At 43.4% G+C, this 20,508-nt stretch overlaps 1 protein-coding gene across 4 annotated transcripts in view; it reads right to left on the reverse strand.

Annotated features, from left to right (window-relative positions):
- Positions 1 to 20,508, reverse strand: part of LOC141106257 (rap1 GTPase-GDP dissociation stimulator 1-A-like) — a 355,344-nt gene that overhangs the window by 68,322 nt on the left and 266,514 nt on the right. For all 4 annotated transcript variants that reach the window (XM_073596883.1, XM_073596882.1, XM_073596881.1 and 1 more), the window contains one exon: positions 18,098 to 18,229. In XM_073596883.1, the coding sequence (XP_073452984.1) occupies positions 18,098 to 18,229 (132 nt within the window). The remainder of the gene's footprint in view (positions 1 to 18,097; positions 18,230 to 20,508) is intronic.

Raw genomic sequence — 20,508 nt, forward strand, 5'->3', positions numbered from 1 at the left:
ACTCACTTTTGTTGCCAGCGGTTTTGACATTAATGGTTGTGTGCTGAGTTGTTTTGAGGGGACAGCAAATTTACACTGTTATACAAGCTGTACACTCACTACTTTACATTGTAGCACTTTTGTGAGATACTGTATATATATATATATATATATATATATATATATATATATATATACACACACATACATATACATACAGTGGCAACGGAAAGTATTCAGACCCCCTTACATTTTTCACTCTTTGTTATATTGCAGCCATTTGCTAAAATTATTTTTTTTCTCATTAATGTACACACGGCACCCCATATTGACAGAAAAACACAGAATTGTTGACATTTTTGCAGATTTATTAAAAAAGAAAAACTGAAATATCACATGGTCCTAAGTATTCAGACCCTTTGCTGTGACACTCATATATTTAACTCAGGTGCTGTCCATTTCTTCTGATCATCCTTGAGATGGTTCTACGCCTTCATTGAGTCCAGCTGTGTTTGATTATACTGATTGGACTTAATTAGGAAAGCCACACACCTGTCTATATAAGACCTTACAGCTCACAGTGCATGTCAGAGCAAATGAGAATCATGAGGTCAAAGGAGCTGCCTGAAGAGCTCAAAGACAGAATTGTGGCAAGGCACAGATCTGGCCAAGGTTACAAAAAAATTTCTGCTGCACTTAAGGTTCCTAAGAGCACAGTGGCCTCCATAATCCTTAAATGGAAGACGTTTGGGATGACCAGAACCCTTCCTAGAGCTGGCCGTCCGGTCAAACTGAGCTATCGGGGAAAGGGCCTTGGTGAGAGAGGTAAAGAAGAACCCAAAGATCACTGGGGCTGAGCTCCAGAGATGCATAATGGCGGCCACACAAAATATTGACACTTTGGGCCAAATTTGGACATTTTCACTTAGGGGCGAACTCACTTTTGTTGCCAGCGGTTTTGACATTAATGGTTGTGTGCTGAGTTGTTTTGAGGGGACAGCAAATTTACACTGTTATACAAGCTGTACACTCACTACTTTACATTGTAGCACTTTTGTGAGATACTGTATATATATATATTATATATATATATATATATATATATATATATATATATATATATATATATATATATATACACACATACATATACATACAGTGGCAACGGAAAGTATTCAGACCCCCTTACATTTTTCACTCTTTGTTATATTGCAGCCATTTGCTAAAATTATTTTTTTTCTCATTAATGTACACACGGCACCCCATATTGACAGAAAAACACAGAATTGTTGACAATTTTTGCAGATTTATTAAAAAAGAAAAACTGAAATATCACATGGTCCTAAGTATTCAGACCCTTTGCTGTGACACTCATATATTTAACTCAGGTGCTGTCCATTTCTTCTGATCATCCTTGAGATGGTTCTACGCCTTCATTGAGTCCAGCTGTGTTTGATTATACTGATTGGACTTAATTAGGAAAGCCACACACCTGTCTATATAAGACCTTACAGCTCACAGTGCATGTCAGAGCAAATGAGAATCATGAGGTCAAAGGAGCTGCCTGAAGAGCTCAAAGACAGAATTGTGGCAAGGCACAGATCTGGCCAAGGTTACAAAAAAATTTCTGCTGCACTTAAGGTTCCTAAGAGCACAGTGGCCTCCATAATCCTTAAATGGAAGACGTTTGGGGTGACCAGAACCCTTCCTAGAGCTGGCCGTCCGGTCAAACTGAGCTATCGGGGAAAGGGCCTTGGTGAGAGAGGTAAAGAAGAACCCAAAGATCACTGGGGCTGAGCTCCAGAGATGCAGTCAGGAGATGGGAGAAAGTTGAAGAAAGTCAACCATCGTTGCAGCCCTCCACCAGTCGGGGCCTTATGGCAGAGAAGCCTCTCCTCAGTGCAAGACACATGAAAGCCCACATGGAGTTTGCTAAAAAAAACACCTGAAGGACTCCAAAATGGTGAGAAATAGGATTCTCTGGTCTGATGAGACCAAGATAGAACTTTTTGGCCTTAATTCTAAGCAGTATATGTGGAGAAAACCAGGCATTGCTCATCACCTGTCCAATACAGCCCAACAGTGAAGCATGGTGGTGGCAGCATCATGCTGTGGGGTTGTTTTTCAGCTGCAGGGACAGGGCAGCTGGTTGCAATCGAGGGAAGGATAAATGCGGCCAAGTACAGGGATATCCTGGACAAAAACCTTCTCCAGAGTGCTCAGGACCTTAGACTGGGCCGAAGGTTTACCTTCCAGCAAGACAATGACTCTAAGCACACAGCTAAAATAACAAAGGAGTGGCTTCACAACAACTCCGTGACTGTTCTTGAATGGCCCAGCCAGAGCCCTGACTTAAACCCAATTGAGCATCTCTGGATAGAGACCTAAAAATGGCTGTCCACCACCGCTTACCATCCAACCTGACAGAACTGGAGAGGATCTGCAAGGAGGAATGGCAGAGGATCCCCAAATCCAGGTGTGAAAAACTTGCTGCATCTTTTCCAAAAAGACTCATGGCTGTATTAGATCAAAAGGGTGCTTCTACTAAATACTGAGCAAAGGGTCTGAATACTTAGGACCATGTGATATTTCAGTTTTTCTTTTTTAATAAATCTGCAAAAATGTCAACAATTCTGTGTTTTTCTGTCAATATGGGGTGCTGTGTGTACATTAATGAGGAAAACATTAACTTAAATGATTTTAGCAAATGGCTGCAATATAACAAAGAGTGAAAAATTTAAGGGGGTCTGAATACTTTCCGTCCCCGCTATATGTATATATATATATATATATATATATATATATATATATGTAGATTGGTAGCGGGACCACTCCAGATGGTGGGAGGGGCTAGTAGGACTGTGATTGGCTTTAACAGTGGCCAATCACAGTCCTCCTCTTTCTCGAAACAGGGACTGCCCCCCAAGTAGAATTGCACCCAATCTCTTCCCCATCACAAGAGCTGATGATGGCAGCTATGGCAAAGTTAGAGAAATGTTTCCCATCTTTTACAATGTGTGGGGGCACAGTACCTCCCCCTCAGTGCAGGTGTGGTGTGGGGAATTCTGAGACTGAAATACATGAGTGCAGCAGAAGCTATGTCTCACTGACACTTCCTTGTGCTGCTCTGCTCATGGGGAGGGAGTCGCGTGCTGGCAAAAGAGGCTTTGCATGCCGCTTGTGGCACCCATGTTGGAGGTTGCCTACCCCTGCTCAAGGGCCTAGATACACTATATCTGTGGAGGTGGCTGGAACATTTAACTGTCGATTCCCAGCTGACAGGTGAATGTAAAAAAAATATGCCGGCAATGAAAAATTAAGGAAAAAAAAACGGTGTGGTCCCCCCCCCCCCCTCCCAATCCATACCAGGCTCTTCTGGTCTGAGGCTAAGATATCCTGTGTGGGGGGTTCTGGAGTGGGGCCATTGGGCAAAGGTTACCTTAGGAGGTTCTGGGGGGGCTCTAGAATTGGGTAGGACCTCTGGAGAAGGGCCTAGTAGACTGTGAAGAGGGCTGCAGGCTTTGGACCTAAAGTCCTGAGGGGTGATCTGAGATTGATCTGGGGCTGAGGTAGACTGGTGAGAGGAATGGAAGGTTGGGGCCCCTGGGACTGAGAGAGTCTGAAAGATCTTGAAACATTGGAGGGAGGATTATCTGTGGCTTTGGGTGTGGCTCTGTGCACACTTTGGCCAAAGTGGGCAGAGAGTTTTTTGAGGTTGGTAAGGACACTGGGGCTAAGGTAGCCCGTGGAACTCTTGGGGATGGTGGTTGGGAAACTGGCAGGCTTTTGGTCTGAAAGGCTTTGGAGGTAGCTGGGGGGCTCTGGGCAAGAGGTGGGCTTGTGGAGCTGCAGGGAAGCTGTGAGACTCTATGGTTTGAGGTGGGTTGGGAGGCTGTAGAGTGACATGGCTGACTCTAAAGCTAAGTGGTCTTGAAAGAAGCTGGAGGATCTGGCGACCGGGGGACACTTGGGAGCAGACCCTTGGGTTAGGATAAGCTGAGGAACTCTAGGTAGCCTGAGGGGCTGTAAAGGGGCCTGGAGGGCTGAGAAGGCTCACATGCTGAGGCAGGCTGGGAGGTTAGTAAGGGGACTAATAGGTGTGAGGCTGGGTTTTTGTAGAAAAAGGTATCAGAGGCCCTGGGTTGAGGTGGCCTGTGGGGCTTAAAACATTAGAGAGAGAGGGTTTGGAACTGAGGTTGGCTTGGGGGCATTGGAGACAGGATTTGACATTGAGGTGGATTGATGGCACTTTGAATCAATCGTATTTTATTAAATTTCAAGTTGCATATACAAGTATTATTAATACAATTTTGCTACCATTAAGTAATGAACATAGATTTCAAATAATAATATTCCAGGAGGTGGTGTCCAATCTTAGACATGTGAAAACATTTTTAAAAACATTTTAACAAGAAAAGAAAAAGAAACCGGTAAAATGATCCAAACATTTGTAGAATGTAGTTCACTATATCAAGTTCTTAAAGGATGAACAGGTGTGTAAAAGGGGTTAAATAATAGAAGGTAAGCAAAAGAGCTGCTACATAAATGCGGTATCTGGTTCTGACAACTCTAGGGAGAAAAACCCAGCCGGGTTTTTCAAAAAGAGGGGAGACCACAAAGGATAGGCTTGGGGAGCATAAAGGATGGCTTCCCAGTGAAACAAAGGGTGTTATCGTGCCATCATTACGGATGCGCTGTGCAGAATAGGTGTTGAAGCCAAGGTGACCAAAGGGACCAGAAGGAATGGCCTTCGCCATTCTTGATGGAGAACATAAGAGATTGTGTGTTAAGGTAGTCCGTGAAAGAGGAGAGATCTGGAGGTTCTGCTTGCTACCATTTAGATGTAATGGATCTCCTGGCTGCGATCATGCAGTGTATGATGAAGGGAAGGGGGAGAAGGAGTGCTGATGCGGGGTCTGGATCCAGTTTAAAACCAGTTACTGAGGAGATGAAGTGAAATATTTTGATCCAGAATGGAAATAGTTTAGGACACTGCCACAATGTGTGCAACAGGGATCCTGGTTCTCCACATTGTCTCCAACAAAGTGGTGTGTAGGAGGGAGAGAACTTGGATAGGCGTGTTGGCGTGTAGTACCAGTGGCGGACAAGTTTAAGTTGGGATTCCCAGTGTGTAGCACATCTTGAATGTTTAAATACATTGTTGGTGGCATTGTGCCATTGTAGAATGTGGAAGGATTGGGAGAGGTCTTTTTCCCATAACGTCATAGAGTGAGATTTTTCCTTTGAAGAGGGGGACAGAAACCTGAGGTAGAAGTATGATATTCCTTTTTGAATAGTGGAGTAGTCTTGGATGAAAGATAAAAAATCTGGTGTGATTTTGCTCTCTTCTTTACGGATGGATTTGATTACGTGTCGTGTGATACGTAGGTACTTGTAGAAGTCTTTGTTTGGCAGGTTGAAACTCAATTGTAGATCTGAGTATGACCAAAGTGTCTCACCTTCGTAAAGGTGTCCGATGGTAGAGATTCCTGACTCCGTCCATTTGCTGAGAGAGGTCTTTAGTGAGATGTTTGAAGGAGCAAAAAGGAAGAGGGTTGTAAATACAGGAGGTCTGACAAGGTTGTGAATATCTACTGAAGTGCCAGGATTTTGCTGCGGCTGTCATGGTACGGTATTTGGATGAGGGGTGGGAGGAAGTCCCAATGACAGTGCTCCTAACAAACCTTTTAGCGGGTGGCCCAATATGGCCCGTTCGATATGTACCCATTGTTTGTCGGGTAGAGGGTGCCACCATGCTTTAACTTGGTCCCGGATGACTGCGTGGTAGTAGAATTTTAATTTTTATAATTTTAAGGGCATTCCCATCCCAGCTGCTGATTTAGGTCTGTATAAGATCTTATTCCTGAAGCGGAGTCAGTGTTCTAAAGTAGTAAAGTATCGTTGGTAATATTGGCATCTTCCTGACTGCTGATCTACCTGCCCAAGGGACTTGAAATTTAGAGAAGGAACTAGTTTGTTGCCATATGCTGCTTAGAAGAGATTCATAGTTGGTTTTGAAGAGTGAAGAGCTGGGAAAGGTTATTTTAATTCCTAGATACTGTATACATGAATGTTGGGCCCACGTGAAGCCAGAGGACGCTGCTATCCGATCCTTCAATTTATTTGGAAGTGCTATAAGGAGAATTTGTTATTTGGAGATGTTTACCTTTTACAGGGAAAGGTGGCCGAATTCTTGTAAAAGTGTGTTACTGCTGGGAGGGAAGTTGTGGGGTTTGTTAGTGAAAGGATCACATCATCTGCATATAGACCTATTTTGTAGTTTTCAGAATCGATTGTTATGCCTGAGATTTCAGGATGGCTTCTAATAGCTTGGGCGCGAGTGGTTCCATGACCAGGCCGAACATTATTGGTGATAGGGGACAGCCTTGCCTGCTTCCATTAGTGATATCAAAAGCCTGTGATAAGATGCCAGATGTGTATACTTTTGCACTGGGGGAAGAGTATAAGGCAGTGATAGCTGAGTTAATAAACCCTGTGAGGCCAAAGGTATGTAGTACTTCCCTGAGATATAGCCAATGAACCCGATGGAATGCCTTCTCCGCATCCAGGGAGAGGAGCAGAAAAGACATTTGATGGGACTCAGCCCATTGAAGCAGGTTTACAATGCGTCTGGTGCCAGCAGATGCTTGGCGTCCTTTCACAAAGCCCACCTGATCAAGGTGTATTAGAAGAGGGATAATGTTTTCTAATCTAGTGGCCATGATTTTTGCGTAGACTTTTATGTTCGTGTTGAGGAGACAGATGGGATGGAAGTTGACTGGAAGGTGAGGGGGTTTTCTGGGTTTTGGTATGGTGAGTATTAATGCCTCCAGGGCTTCTTTAGGGAATGTGGCTTTGTGTGCAGCTGAGTTGTATAAATTTTGTAGGTGCGGAGCTAGGATTGCACTGAATTTCTTATGATACCCATTGCCAAAGCCATCAGGACCTGGGGCTTTATGCGTGGGTAGTTTGGAGATCGCCTTGGTAATCTCTTGTATTGAGAATTGGGTGAATAATTCAGTGAGATGTTCTTTGGATATTTTTGGAAGGTGTAATGAGGAGAGAAAGGTGTGAATTTGGGTGGCTGAAGGTGCAGGTAGGTCCTGAGTAGAGTTTAGATTGTAGAGTTCATTATAGTATTCTGCAAATCTATTTGCTATGTGTAACAGGTTTTTGAGTCTTTTCTCGTGTTTGTCTAGTTAGTAGGTAGTCTACTCTGCTTTTATTGTGTTTAATCTGGTTCGAGAGGTATGTGCCTAATTTGTTGCTTGCAAATAAAAATTGAATTTGAGTCGTTTTAAGAGAATGTCATACTGAGAGATAAAGCATTGTGAGAGTCGATAACGAAGATTTTTCAATTGTTTGTCTCTATCTAGGGAGTATTGAGTTTTGTTCTGGGATTCCAATGAATCTATAGAGTTTGTAAGATCGGGGATGGTCTGCGTCCACTTACGCTTCTCCTGTGCTCCTAGTTTTATAATGACGCCTCTAATAAAGGCCTTGTGGGCTGCCCATAGGGTATGTGCCTTGTCCACAGAATTAGCATTTTGTAGAAAAAAATTTTCAAGTTCTTTTTTGATATGTTGCTCATGGATGGGGTTGTGAATAAGGTGTGAGTTTAGTCTCCACATTTTATCAGAGGAGTTATTTTGGTCTAGACGGATTGTAAGTGAGATTGGGGCATGATCGGACTAAAGGATCATGCTAATTTTAGCTTCAGCCGTTAAAAAGAGAATGGTTTGTTCCACGAGAAACATGTTAGTTCTGGAATACACATGAAGCGCATTTGAGTAAAAAGTGTAATCTTTTTCTGAACCATGCATATTTCTCCAGACATCATAAAGACCTTCCTCCTTAATCAGCGTATGCAGGTCATTGGTGCATCTCCTACTGAGGCTAGTGGAATCTATGGCTGAGTCAGGGACTGCATTAAAGTCTCTGTACATTATGAGACCACCATATTGCACTGTGCGAATACGCTTAAAGAGGGTGCAAAGACATTTTTTCTGCTTAGTATTGGGAGAGTAAACTGAAATCAAGGTAAGCGGTTGGTTATTAATCTTGGCACCTAAAATGATATATCTGCCATTGGGATCACATTCTAAATATTTTTGTGAGAAGATGAAGGTGTCTTTTATTGCGATCATCACACCCTTGGTTTTTGTGTCGGAGTTTGCAAAGAAGCAGTGAGGAAATTTGTGATGGTTAATTCTAGGCGGGTTAAGCGTAGATATATGAGTTTCCTGAGCACAGACTATATCACATTTCTGTGAGAGGGCTTTCCTCCATAACATTGATCTTTTGTGTGGGCTGTTTAAGCCCTTAACATTTAAAGAGGCAATTTTAATGCCATCTTTACTATCAGAAGGGTTGTGTGGGTTGGGAAAGAATGGCCAAATGGGGTATACCCTAGGGTCAGTTATGCTGCTACGTTAATATGCCACAGCCTAGCTGTATTTGAGCTTATTGGTGAAAGCTGCTATGAACTGCTGAGTAACAACAGCTGCAATAAAAACTATTAAAAAAACTGAAAATAAAACGTAAAGATTATAAACACAATATTGTAGGTACACGTAGCAGAAGAGATCAAACTGCGCAGTAAAAAAAAACCTCAAACTTAGAGTCCTTCAAACTGAAATATTCGGATAGACTACTATCGTGTGAGGGTACGTGAACAACAAAAAGTCCAGCCATGAGGAAGCACCATGTTAGGAATTGCCTATACGTGCTTTGAAAGCCCTTGTATGCTTAGCTCCTTATCCTGGGCCAGGGCCCGCTTTCCCAGCTTGGGAGAGTAAGTTTGGAGATTTGGAATGATGGTGTGGATTTGGAGTGAAGGTTGGTGGGATGCCCCATTGTTGTGGCAGCTTTTTGTATTCTGCTGGTGATTGGAGAACATATTTATGTCAATGATGAGTGATTTGAAGTGCGGCAGGGAAGAGCCATTTATAGACCATTTTCTTGTGTCTAAGAGCCTCCGTGATGGGGGAAAATTGCCTCCACCTTGCTAGAGTTGCCGATGAGAGGTCAGCATAAATAGAGATATGTGAGAAGGGTCCCGGAAGTTTGCCTGCTTTGTGGGCTGCCACAATAGCTCTGTCTTTAACATGGAAGAAATTAATTCTTGCCACAATATCCCATGGGACTGTATCTGGAAGTGAGCTAGGTTTGGTGATTCTGTGGGCTCTGTCTATGATCTTCCAGCGGGAGTAAGGTTTTAAGCAGTTGTAGGATATAGGGAACAATCACAGGAGGAGAAATTGTTTCAGGGATACCTCAAAACTTGAGGTTATTCCTCCTGGAACGATCCTCTAAATCTGCAATTTTATTTTTCATCTACTGGATGTCAGCATTGAGCTCCTGATAACAGTCCACTAATTCATTATGAGCTGTTACAGAGTCTTTTAGCTTAGTTTCCACTTAATCAACCCTCTCCTCAATCTGTAGATTGGTGATGTTTTTATACAAATCTACTTGCTAATCCTGTTTTAGAGACATGAGCATTTCTTTAAGTGTATTCTCTGATGCAGGTTGGTCAGTGGCAGGGAAAGAGGATAGTGTGTCCCAAGGCTCCTATCCTAAGTCACAGTGCTCCATAAAAGAGTTATTGTCACGTACCTGGGAGGAGACTAAAATGACGAGGTCGGCCTCTCTTGTATCTCCCGCCCAGGTCCTGCTGGAAGTGGAACAGAGGGAACTGGGGGCCAGGAGGAACATGAGTGCCTGCAGATGTGGACCCAGAGAGTTGTAGCAGAGGATGTGATCTTGGAAGAGCAGGAACAGTCAGAACAGTCAGCTCAGGGAAGGTATTCGTGCACTAAGGATCAGCTGGGATTAAAGAGGCACTCCGCTGGAACAGTGGTACTGGAACGTCAGGTATTGTAAAGTTCCTAGTAGACTTGCAGTAAGAAGTTGCAGTGGGTCGCAGGACCGTAGTCGCAGACACTCAGAGAATGATGGGGAGCAACACAGGAAGCAGGAGCAGGGTCACAAGGATAGCATGGTCTGGTAACAGGCGGGCAGCAAGGTACAAGGCAGCAGGCAGAAGCAGGGTCCAATGGGAAGCCAGGATCAGAAACCGGTAGTCAGAACATAAACAGAGTCCAGAAGCAGGGTCAAGGCAAGCCAGGTTTATCAACAGGTATCAGGCAGGATAATAGCAGGATTCAGATATCAAGGAACAGCTGAAGACCAGTCAGCAACGGTCTGGGGTCAGAGCACTTCCTTAAGTAGTCCGTCTGGCACTAATTGGTGTTATGGACAGGCTCCTGTGTGTGCACGGAGTCCGCCGCGCACGTGCATACGCATTGATGCGCCCAGGCATCTGTAGACGCCTGCGCATGTGCACGAGTGCGAACCGGGCAGAAACTAATGGTTCACTTACAGTTATATCTTTTACTCACATGCCCTTTAGATTGTGTTGAGGCAAATGGAGAAGATGCAGGTCCCTTCTGCGACTGATTTTCTCCCTGTTCCATGTCCTGGAGCTATGCGTCAGATATGCTGGAGAGCGACGCTGTGCCTGTGCGAGGGAGAGGTGCATCCCTGCAGCTTCCAGTGCCATCTTGTGTGTCCTCTCTGCCAGACCCAGGAAAGAAGTCTGTACATTTTTTGGGCTGCTGAGCACTGGAGGAGCGGCTGGAGTGACCTCCTCTTGTCATCCTGACTCTGGGCTGTGTCAGGCTGTATCAGGCACTCGGTCTTGCGGGCTTAGGCTGCTGATTAGCCGCTTATGGAGATTACCTCAGCCGGAGCTCTGGGATCAAGCGGCTATTATCTTGAGCGACCAGACCATGCCCCCTGATGGGCACTTTGGTAAACATGTGCAGAAACTGTGGAGGTGGCTAGGGAATACTTGGGCTAAGGTGGGCCGTGGAGCTCCTAGAGGAGGCTGAGAGGCTTTTGGGAGCTCCAAAAGAAAGGCTGTCATGCTTAGACAGGCTGAGGGAATTCAAATGGGGGGGGGGGGGGTGGAGAGCTTTGAGTCAGATGCAGGCTGCAGAGAGGGAAAGGGAACTCAGGGAATCAAATTCTGCTGAAGGTGCTGTGGGTTTCTGGGGCTAAGGTGGTCTTGAGGGCTGTGGAGGAGGCTGTGCAGGGGGGCAGCTTAGGATAAGGTGGGAATTAGGGCCCTGGAGGGGGGGCTTTGTAGCTCAGGTAGGCTGATGGGCAATAGGGTCTGATGAGTTCTGGGAAGGGGCGGATCTGGGGTGGATGAAGTTTAATGAAATGCTATAAAGATAGTTTGGGAAATACTGGACTAAGCTGGGAGTTTGCTCTAAGGCTCTTGGGCTGACATAGGTTGAGGGGCTGTGGAGAGGAATGGGGTGCTCTGATGCTGGGGAGCTTTGGAGTTGAAGTGAGCAGTGGAGAGTCTCTTGAGCCTGGACAGTGGTGCCTGGGGGCACTGGTGTGGATCTGGTCTTAGGAGGTTGTGGATAGTACTGGTGGGCACTTGGGTTGACAATGGTTGGCGATCTTTAGGGCTAAAGTGGCACTGGGGGACTCTAGAGGTCTCTAGGGCTAAGGTGGACTGGAGCAGAGGCTGTGGAGCTGAGAAGAAATGGGGGCAAGATGGGCTTTAGAGCTTTGGCTTTGGGGAAGATTTGGGGGCTATGGTGAGCAGGGGGGCTTTTTTTACTAAAGGGAGCAGGAGGTAACTGAGGCTGAGGTGGGCTGTAAAGCTTTAAGGGTCTCTGGGGCAGAGTTGGGCTGAGAGGCTGTGAATGAGGAAGCAATACTGGACAGAGGGCTTTGAGGTAGGCTGGGGAGCATTGGGACTGAGAACATCTGAGGGATAGGGCACTGGAGCTAAGGGTCTGAGGGAGCCTTGGGACAAAGAGAGGCTTGAAGGCTAAGGAGATGGCTGGGGGCTCTGTGGCTATAGGAAGTTAGGAATTTGTGGAGTGGACAGCACTAAGGCTGTTATTGGGCTACTAGGCCTCAGGGCTGAGGTGGGCTGGAGTCATTCCAGGGGGAAATATGGGCTCTAGAGGTAAAACAGGCTGGGGGTCACTAGGGCTGTGGTAATATCAGGGCTCTGTGGCTGATATGGGCTAAGAGACTGTGGAGGTGGCTGGAGGGCACTGGATTTGAAGTTGGTTGTTTGGGACTTACTTTTAGGGTTACGTTTAAGGTGAAGTTGAAGTAAAACTTTCATGAGTGATTGAGTAGTGAGTGACGATATTATCCATATTGCATCTTTAACATGCATATTACATAGTTACATAGTTAATCTGGTTAAAAAAAGACATAAGTCCACCTGGTTCAACAAACAGAGAAAAAAAAAAGAAAACCAACACACTCAAATAGAAAACCTCCATATACACTATCCAATACCCTCAGTAGATCCAGAGGAAAGCTAAAAAACCCCAATAAAGCATGATCCAATTTGCTCCAGTGGGGGGGGGGGGGGTTCCTTCCTGATCCCCCAAGAGGCAGTCGGATATTCCCTGGATCAACTTTACCTATGAATATTAGCAGTGCTTTTTTTCTCAGAGAATAGGTGTAGGTACTACGACCTTCACCCTTTGTTTCCGCTCTCTACCCGCCTCTGAGCACCGTTACTTGGTTCCACCTCCTACCAACCTCCCAGTACCGTCCCTTTAAGAGAATACAGAACCAAGTATCATTTTTTCTACTAAGTCATTTGCATGGAATTTGTTAATGATAAAAAGAGAGACAGCAAAACAGATCCCCTGCAGTGAGCAACAATAGACCCACCCCAGCAACAGTAGACCCCCCCAGCAATGATAGACCTCACCCCAGCAAAAATAGATCCCCCACACAACAGATGGCCCCCCGCAACAATAGACCAACAGCAGTAACAGTTGTCCCAACAGACTGCATCAATAGACCCCCCAGGAGCCCGCAACAGTAGAGCTCTCCCTCAACAGTAGATCCCTCCCAGCAACAATTGACCCCCCCCAGAAACATAAGACCCCCCCTACTAGCAACAATAGACCTCCATACAAAAATAGACCCTCCAGCACACTCCAGCAATCCTTGGCATTACATACATTCATTGCTGGAGGTGCCGGAACTGCATTCCCCCGCGTTCCTGCTGAAAAAAAGCCCTGAATATTAGTATCCAGATATATAATATGTGCATTTAGGAAAGCATCTAGGCCTTTCTTAAAACAAGCCTGAGATTTTGAAGACCAGCTGTCACCTACTGAGCATGCTCCAGTTTCAGTTCCCGTCTAAGCTCTTCAGTTCCTACTTTTTCTTATCCATGCAGCCCACATTACTATAGAGTCCCACATGTGGGCGTATACACAGTGGTAAATAAAAGTCCCCCCTCTTCCTCTATGTCCTCCTCCGTTACATTGAATTGCTCTTCTAACACTGTAGAGTGTATACATCAGCAGAGAAATGGAAGCCATAGATCTTTCCCTGCAGATGCCAGAGAACAGGGAAAGATCATGTGACCACACAACAGAGCTGCAGGAATAAGTTATAAGAAATAAAACACAATATAGTGGCATGTGAATGAATTATTGCAATTAACACTTCTCTTTTTAATATCACTTTGACCCTTTTAACACTGAAGTGCTATTAAAACAACCGCTAAAGCACTGGATGTTTTTGTGGTGCTTTAGCGGCGCTTTTCGTGTCTTAGCAGGTCGCTTCTTTTAAGGTCACGTCACAGTGTGACATTAAAACCCCCCAAAAAAGACCAGTTTTGCGGCGCATTCAAAGCACTTTTAAGGCACTTTGAAAACGCTGCCCATTCATTTCAATGGGCAGGGGTGTTTTTGGAGCGCTTTTTAACAAGACCCAAAGATGCTGCTTGCAGGACTTTTTCTACCGCCCCGCAAAGCACACCGCTCCAGTGTGAAAGTACCCATTCAAATGAATGAGAGGCAGTTTTCAGGTGCTTTTCAGGCGCCTGAAAACTGCCTCAGTGTGAAAGGGGTCTTTAATTTCAGAGTACTTTGAGAAGATAAAGTGTAACTAAAGGCAAAACTTTTTTTTGTTTTGGACAGAATGGAGAGGGATTAGAAGACTTGTTAGGTTTTTATTGTCTGTGATCCCCGTTAGGAAGATTCACCCTCTCTCTTGGTTATATTTACCATTATCATCGACAGTGAAAGCAAAAGAAAATCCCAAATTTTGGGATGACATCAGTATTAGTAGTATCAGGATACTGTATTGAATCATGCACTTGGAAGCTTGCTGCATGCATGTCTTACAGGAAACAGGACAATACAAGTACATGCACTTAACATAGAAAGATCATCCTGTTATTACTTTACCATAGAATAACACACTATCATACTGCAGTGCCACCTGCTGGATAGAAAGGTATAATGCATACAGTACATATTGTCAGTTTATATAAGCAAATTTACATTACATGTTGTTGTTCTTCCAACACCCCTTCTCAACAACATGTGCTTTGTCAAATTATATTAGCTTCTTCTGGAAATAGCTATGATGTTCCTTCAATAAAGGCTTGGTGAGTGCATCAGCAGTCATCTCCTTTCATGGGCAGTATTGAATGTCAATAACACCTTGCTCTTGATGGTCCCTTTAGTAGGTGATACTTGACGTTGATGTGTTTGGTCCTAGGATTGACCCTTTCTGACTGCGTAAGATTTATACAACCCTGGTTGTCTTCAAAAATGGGAATGGGAATTGGTATTGTAATGTCTATCCCAATGTCCACAAATCCATCCATCGCTTCTTGACACGCGTATGCTGCTGCAATGTACTCTGCTTCAGTTGAAGATAGATCGACAGTTGCTTACTTTAGACTAGACCAACTTATGGTTCCTTCCCCATACTGGAAGATGAATCCACTTGTGGATTTGCGGTCAGTACAGTCCCCGGCCCAATCAGCATCCACATATCTGACCAGTTTTGGATTGGATGTTGCTGGTAACCGTAACTTCATCTGAATTGTTCCTTTGAGGTACTGCATCACTCTTTTTATTACATTCCAGTCATGCTGACAGGGAGCTGAGACTTTCCTGCATTAGTATGCCCACTGCTGCGGCTATGTCTGGTCTTTTCACAGTGGCAACATATAGCAGCTTACCGATTGCTCTGCGATACATGTCATTGTGGGTAGCAAGTTTTCTGTTTCATTGCTCTTTTGATAGCCTGGTTCCATAGGAGTTTTCACTTCCTTTGCATCTTACATATGGAATTGTTCCAAGATTTCGGAGATTTTCTGAGATTGGTTGAGAAGATAACTTCCATCTTCTTCTCTCTCTATTTCGATTCCCAGATAGTAGCTAATGTTCCTAAGTTCTTTGATTTCAAAGTTTTCTTTCAGCTTGTGAACTATCTGATTGTAATCCCCTCCTTGTTCAAAACAGGCTACAATGTCATCGACATAGATAAGGATGTATATCCATCTGCCTTCTTAATTCTTGGAGTACAGACAGGGGTCTGCTTTACTTCTTGAGAATCCCTCTCTGGTAAATACTTTGTTCACTTTCTCATTCCACATCCTTGCAGATTGCGTAAGACCGTAGATGCTCTTCTGAAGTTTACATACAAGGTGTCTCCTTGCTCAAACCCTGGTGGTTGCTCCATGTAGAGGTCTCCCTTAATGTCTCCATATAGGAAAGCAGTTTTAACGTCTAGGTGTTTTACTTGCATGCCCTTCCCGGCTGCAATGCTAAGAAGCGCTCTGATGGTGGAGTGTTTTATGATGGGAGCGAATATTTCATCGTATAGCTTTGCGGTTAGGAGGGAGCTCTGTAAGTTGTTCTTCCAACAATCAGAATAAGTGATGGGAAATCTTACAATGGGGACACTTGTTCTGAAGACCCTGTTGACACCCTTGAATTCCCTCATTTTGGGGGGATTTCCTCTCACTTCCTGTTTTGGCTATGGGATAGGAAGTTAAGGGACATCTCCCCTATGGCACACAGGTGTAAAAAAAAAAAAAACAAAATAAAAAAATAGACAGGGGTTTTAACCTTTCCTTATGCTATCCAAAATGAATTTGAGAAAATGCCTTTAGCTACACTTTTTACGTTTCAATAAAAACTCAAAAAAATGTGGGTTGTTCTAAAACTTTTAACATCTCACAGTGTCTTACACGCACAAACATAATTAACCACTTCAAGACCGCCTAACCGCATATATACTGCGGCAGGGCGGCTCTGTTGCATGATACAACATACCTGTACGTTGTTTTGTGTACTACATACTGTGGGCGCGCACGTACCTGCTGCAAGGCGCGGGAGCCAATCCGCGGGTCCCGAGGACCCGATGTTCGCCGGCCACATGCGATCACTCCACAGAGAGGCAGAATGGGGATCTGCCTATATAAATAAGGCAGATCCCCGTTCTGACAGGGAAGTACACTGAGATCTTCTCTTCCTAGTAATCAGGAACAGCGATCTCTGTGTTCTTTCTGTCAGTTCACCCCCCACAGTTAGAAAACACTAGCAGGGAACACAGTTAACCCTTTGATTGCCCCTGATGTTAACCCCTTCCCTGCCAGTGTCATTTATACAGTGATTAGTGCATTTTTTTAGCACTGATCTCTGTGTTGGTGTCACTGGTCCCCAAAAAGTGTCACTTAGGGTCAGATTTGTCCGCCGCAATGATGCAGTCCGGCTAAAAATCGCAGATCGCCGCCATTACCAGTAAAAACAATAAAAAATCCCTAAATCTATCACATAGTTTGTAGACACTATAACTTTTGCGCAAACCAAACAATATACGCTTATTGGGATTTTTTGACCAAAAATATGTGGAAGAATATATATTGGCCTAAATTAATGAAGAAATTAGTTCTTTTACATTTTTTTTTGAACATGTATTATAGCAGAAATAAAATTATTGTTTTTTTTTTCAAAATTGACAGTCTTTTTTGTAGCACAAAAAATAAAAACAGCAGAGTTGATCTAATACCACCAAAAGGAAGCTCTATTTGTGGGGAAAAAAAAGAATATACATTTTATTTGGGTACAGTGTCGCACGCCCGGGCAATTGCCAGTTAAAGTAATGCAGTGCCGTATCGCAAAAAATGGCCTGGCCATTAAGGGGGTAAATCCTTCCTGGGGCTGAAGTGGTTAAATGAGGTTCATTCTGGATGATAACTGTCTTCCTTTGAGTGTAGACACCCATCCCCTTTCTGGAGTGCTGGAGGATTTAAACACTACTGGCAAAAAGGGTGCCAATTAATATGCTACATTTTATAGCATATGCGCTGCCAATTGCAGTTCTGCTTTTTCTATTATGACTTTCTTCTACTTATTTTTCAGTTACTCTTAAAGCTGCAGTTTAGCTTTATAACATTTAAAGAGGTATTAAACCCAAAACCAAAACTTTAATATATTGCAGCTTACCAATCATTAGATGGGGTGGCTGCATTAGGTTTCTTTTTGTATGTTTTTTTTCCTTCTGTTTTCACCTAGTAATCTGGTCAGTTACACTCTAGATGAAGGAGCACAGGGACACAGCAGACAGCAGCACTGTCAGTCTGGGGGGAGGGGAGTGTTAGATATACTAGCGGGTTTAAATACACTAACACATTGAAGCCAGACCCCAGCTCACACTTTATAGTTGCAGCAAACAGTTGTTTTCCTTTTGGGATACGGGTTTTACATAAATACATAAAACTGATCATTGTAAGTACACCTGCCAGTGTTGAATGGTTTGTCTCATCCCTGTAAATGATACAATCTGCAAGGATGAGACAAACCATTCAACACTGGCAGGTGTACTTACAATGATCAGTTTTATGTATTTATGTAAAACCCGTATCCCAAAAGGAAAACAACAGCTTTTTTTGGCTGGATCATCAGATGAAAATAGAAGAAAAAAAGCCAAAAAAAAGAAATACAGCCATCACATCTAAGAATTGGTAAACTGCAACATAATACATTTTTGCTTTTGGGTTTAATACCACTTTAAATAAATAAAATAATGAAAAAATGAAAATGCAGAAATCTGAAAAACGTATCCTTCCTTTTGCCCAGTCAAAGTTCTTGATGTATATCCCCATAAATAAAGATGAAGCCTCATTGATTGCTAAGGGTAAAAACTCCACTTTTTTGGGCATTTTGGGCAATCTGGACTGATGAATTTGTAAAATAACTTGATTTTCATGACATTGATTTAACTTTTGCATCCTAATCCCAAAACTTACCATTTCTTGCAAAGTTAGCAATGGCAAGTGCACCTGTCATTTGAAGAAGGGTGTGCCGCGAGGTCAGCCAAGATTGGATATTTTGGTAGACGACACCACTGCCATTGTCAAATAGTTTCTGCATGGATTCATCTGTCGATGAGATAAAATATAGTTAAAAGAGAAGTACGGGATCCAAAAAAACCAAACATTTATACTCACGATGGCTGCAGCAACGATCCGAACTGCAGCTGTCCCCTGCTGGCTCTACACTAAGAACTGAGCGATCAAAGGCCGCTGATCGCTCCGTTCTTGGGCCCGCTCTGAGCGGAGAGCCATGGCTGCCAGTCACCCCTCTTGTGTAGTCCTATGACCCAGAAGAAAAGTATGACCAAAAGGAACTTTTGCTATACTTCTCCTTTAAAGATATGCAAGATGATGGTGAGGATATTTATAATAAATGCAGAGCTGAAAGTTGAAAGCAATTACTGCCAAGTAATATTTAAATGTGACTTTCAAATGTTTATGTTGCTCAGTGAAATGACTCAATCTCTGCACTAGAAAAGTATGGAAGCTTCTTGTATCAAATGCTACAAGCAGAACAAGGCATTCTTGACCCGAATAACTTTAATAGGAGCGTGCAAAAAAAAATTTGCAGAAATGCGTGTTATGCCTGTTTTTCAGGAGCTCCTATGATAAATGTACGTATGTAAAGCTAAAAACCTTTGATTCTGCCCCAAAGAAGCTCCTGTAAAGCAGTCTGTGCTTAAAAACATGCGCAAAAGAACTTCAAGACCGCCTTTACACTGAAGTGTGAATCAGAGGGTAAAGTGTATGTCAAGGCAAAATAATAAAAAAAACCCAACATATGTAGTACATAGCTGCAAATCGGCATTTCTGCAGATTTGCAAGTGCCAATTGCTGCCAAGTTTATTATAGGGAACTGCACTGCATCCATGATCATGTAATTGTGAATAAAACATTTTTATGTGAGATGTTCTCTACCTCATGTGCATCTATTTATGTACATTCTAATTAGTATTCCTAGTTTGTTTTCTTCTTTTGCTAACGAATGCAGTTATGAATGAGTATTACAGAGTAATGTCTGCTATTCTGTAAAGTTACATGTATTGAACATTTACAGTTACATACCTGTTATGTTTTTTTTTTCATGTTAATTTTGTTTTTTTATGTGAATATAAAGCAGTAATTATTTATGTTCATTCTTTAATCATACTACACTATTATGCATGTCTCAGTGTACTTAGCACAATGGCTTGGTCATGTGCACTGATGTCTACAAAGCACTCAGGTTAGGAGTTCAAATCCCAGCCAGCCTACCACCCACCTAAGGCAGCTGTGTTGATTTTTCCAGTTCCAAATAAAGTGTAAACTGCACATTAAAGAGGTTGTAAACCCCTTTTTAGAACTTGTACCTATAGGTAAGGCTAGAATAAGGCTTGCCTATAGGTACTGTAAATATCTCCTAAACATGCGCCGTTTAGGAGATATTTACCTTGTTGTACGCTGATGATGTCATCTGCGCATGTGCTGTGAAGAAATGGCTGTCCATGCTGTTTCTTCCCGAGCGAGTGCCGTTTCTGGCGGCTCCGGCACGCATGTGTGGGATTGACATCACGTGGTTCCAGCCAGTCACACAGAAGGAGTCCGGCCCCGGAAGAAAGAGGGGCAAAGATGGATGCGGCCCCCAGCGGGGACAGCGCAGGCTTCGTTTGCAGGTAAGTGCCACATAATGGGCTAGTATGCAATAGTTACATAGTTAGGTTGAAAAAAGACACAAGTCCATCCAGTTCAACCATAAAAAATAAATAAATAAAATAAAAAATATCATACAATCCCATATACCCAATCCTATACCCACAGTTGATCCATAGGAAGGTGAAAAACCCCCAGAAAAGCAGGATCCAATTTGCTACAGCAGGGGAAAAATTCCTTCTTGATCCCAGAGAAGCAATCGAATTTTCCCTGGATCAACTTTACCTATAAATGTTAGCACCCAGTTATATTATGCAAATTTAGGAAAGAATCCAGGCCTTTCTTAAAGCAATCTACTGAGCTGGCCAGAACCACCTCTGGAGGGAGTCTATTCCACATTTTCACAGCTCTTACTGTGAAGAAACCTTTCCGTATTTGGAGATGAAATCTCTTTTCCTCTAGACGTAAAGCGTGCCCCCTTGTCCTCAGTGATGACCGTAAGGTGAATAACGCAACACCAAGTTCACTATATGGACCCCTTATATATTTGTACATGTTGATCATATCCCCCCTTAATCTCCTCTTCTCAAGAGTGAATAAATTCAGTTCCTCTAATCTTTCCTCATAGCTGAGCTCCTCCATGCCTCTTATCAGTTTGGTTGCCTTTCTCTGCACTTTCTCCAGTTCCCCGTTATCCTTTTTGAGAACTGGTGCCC

Source organism: Aquarana catesbeiana, linkage group LG08, assembly GCF_042186555.1.
Source record: "Aquarana catesbeiana isolate 2022-GZ linkage group LG08, ASM4218655v1, whole genome shotgun sequence".
In the NCBI taxonomy this organism is placed as follows: domain Eukaryota; kingdom Metazoa; phylum Chordata; class Amphibia; order Anura; family Ranidae; genus Aquarana; species Aquarana catesbeiana.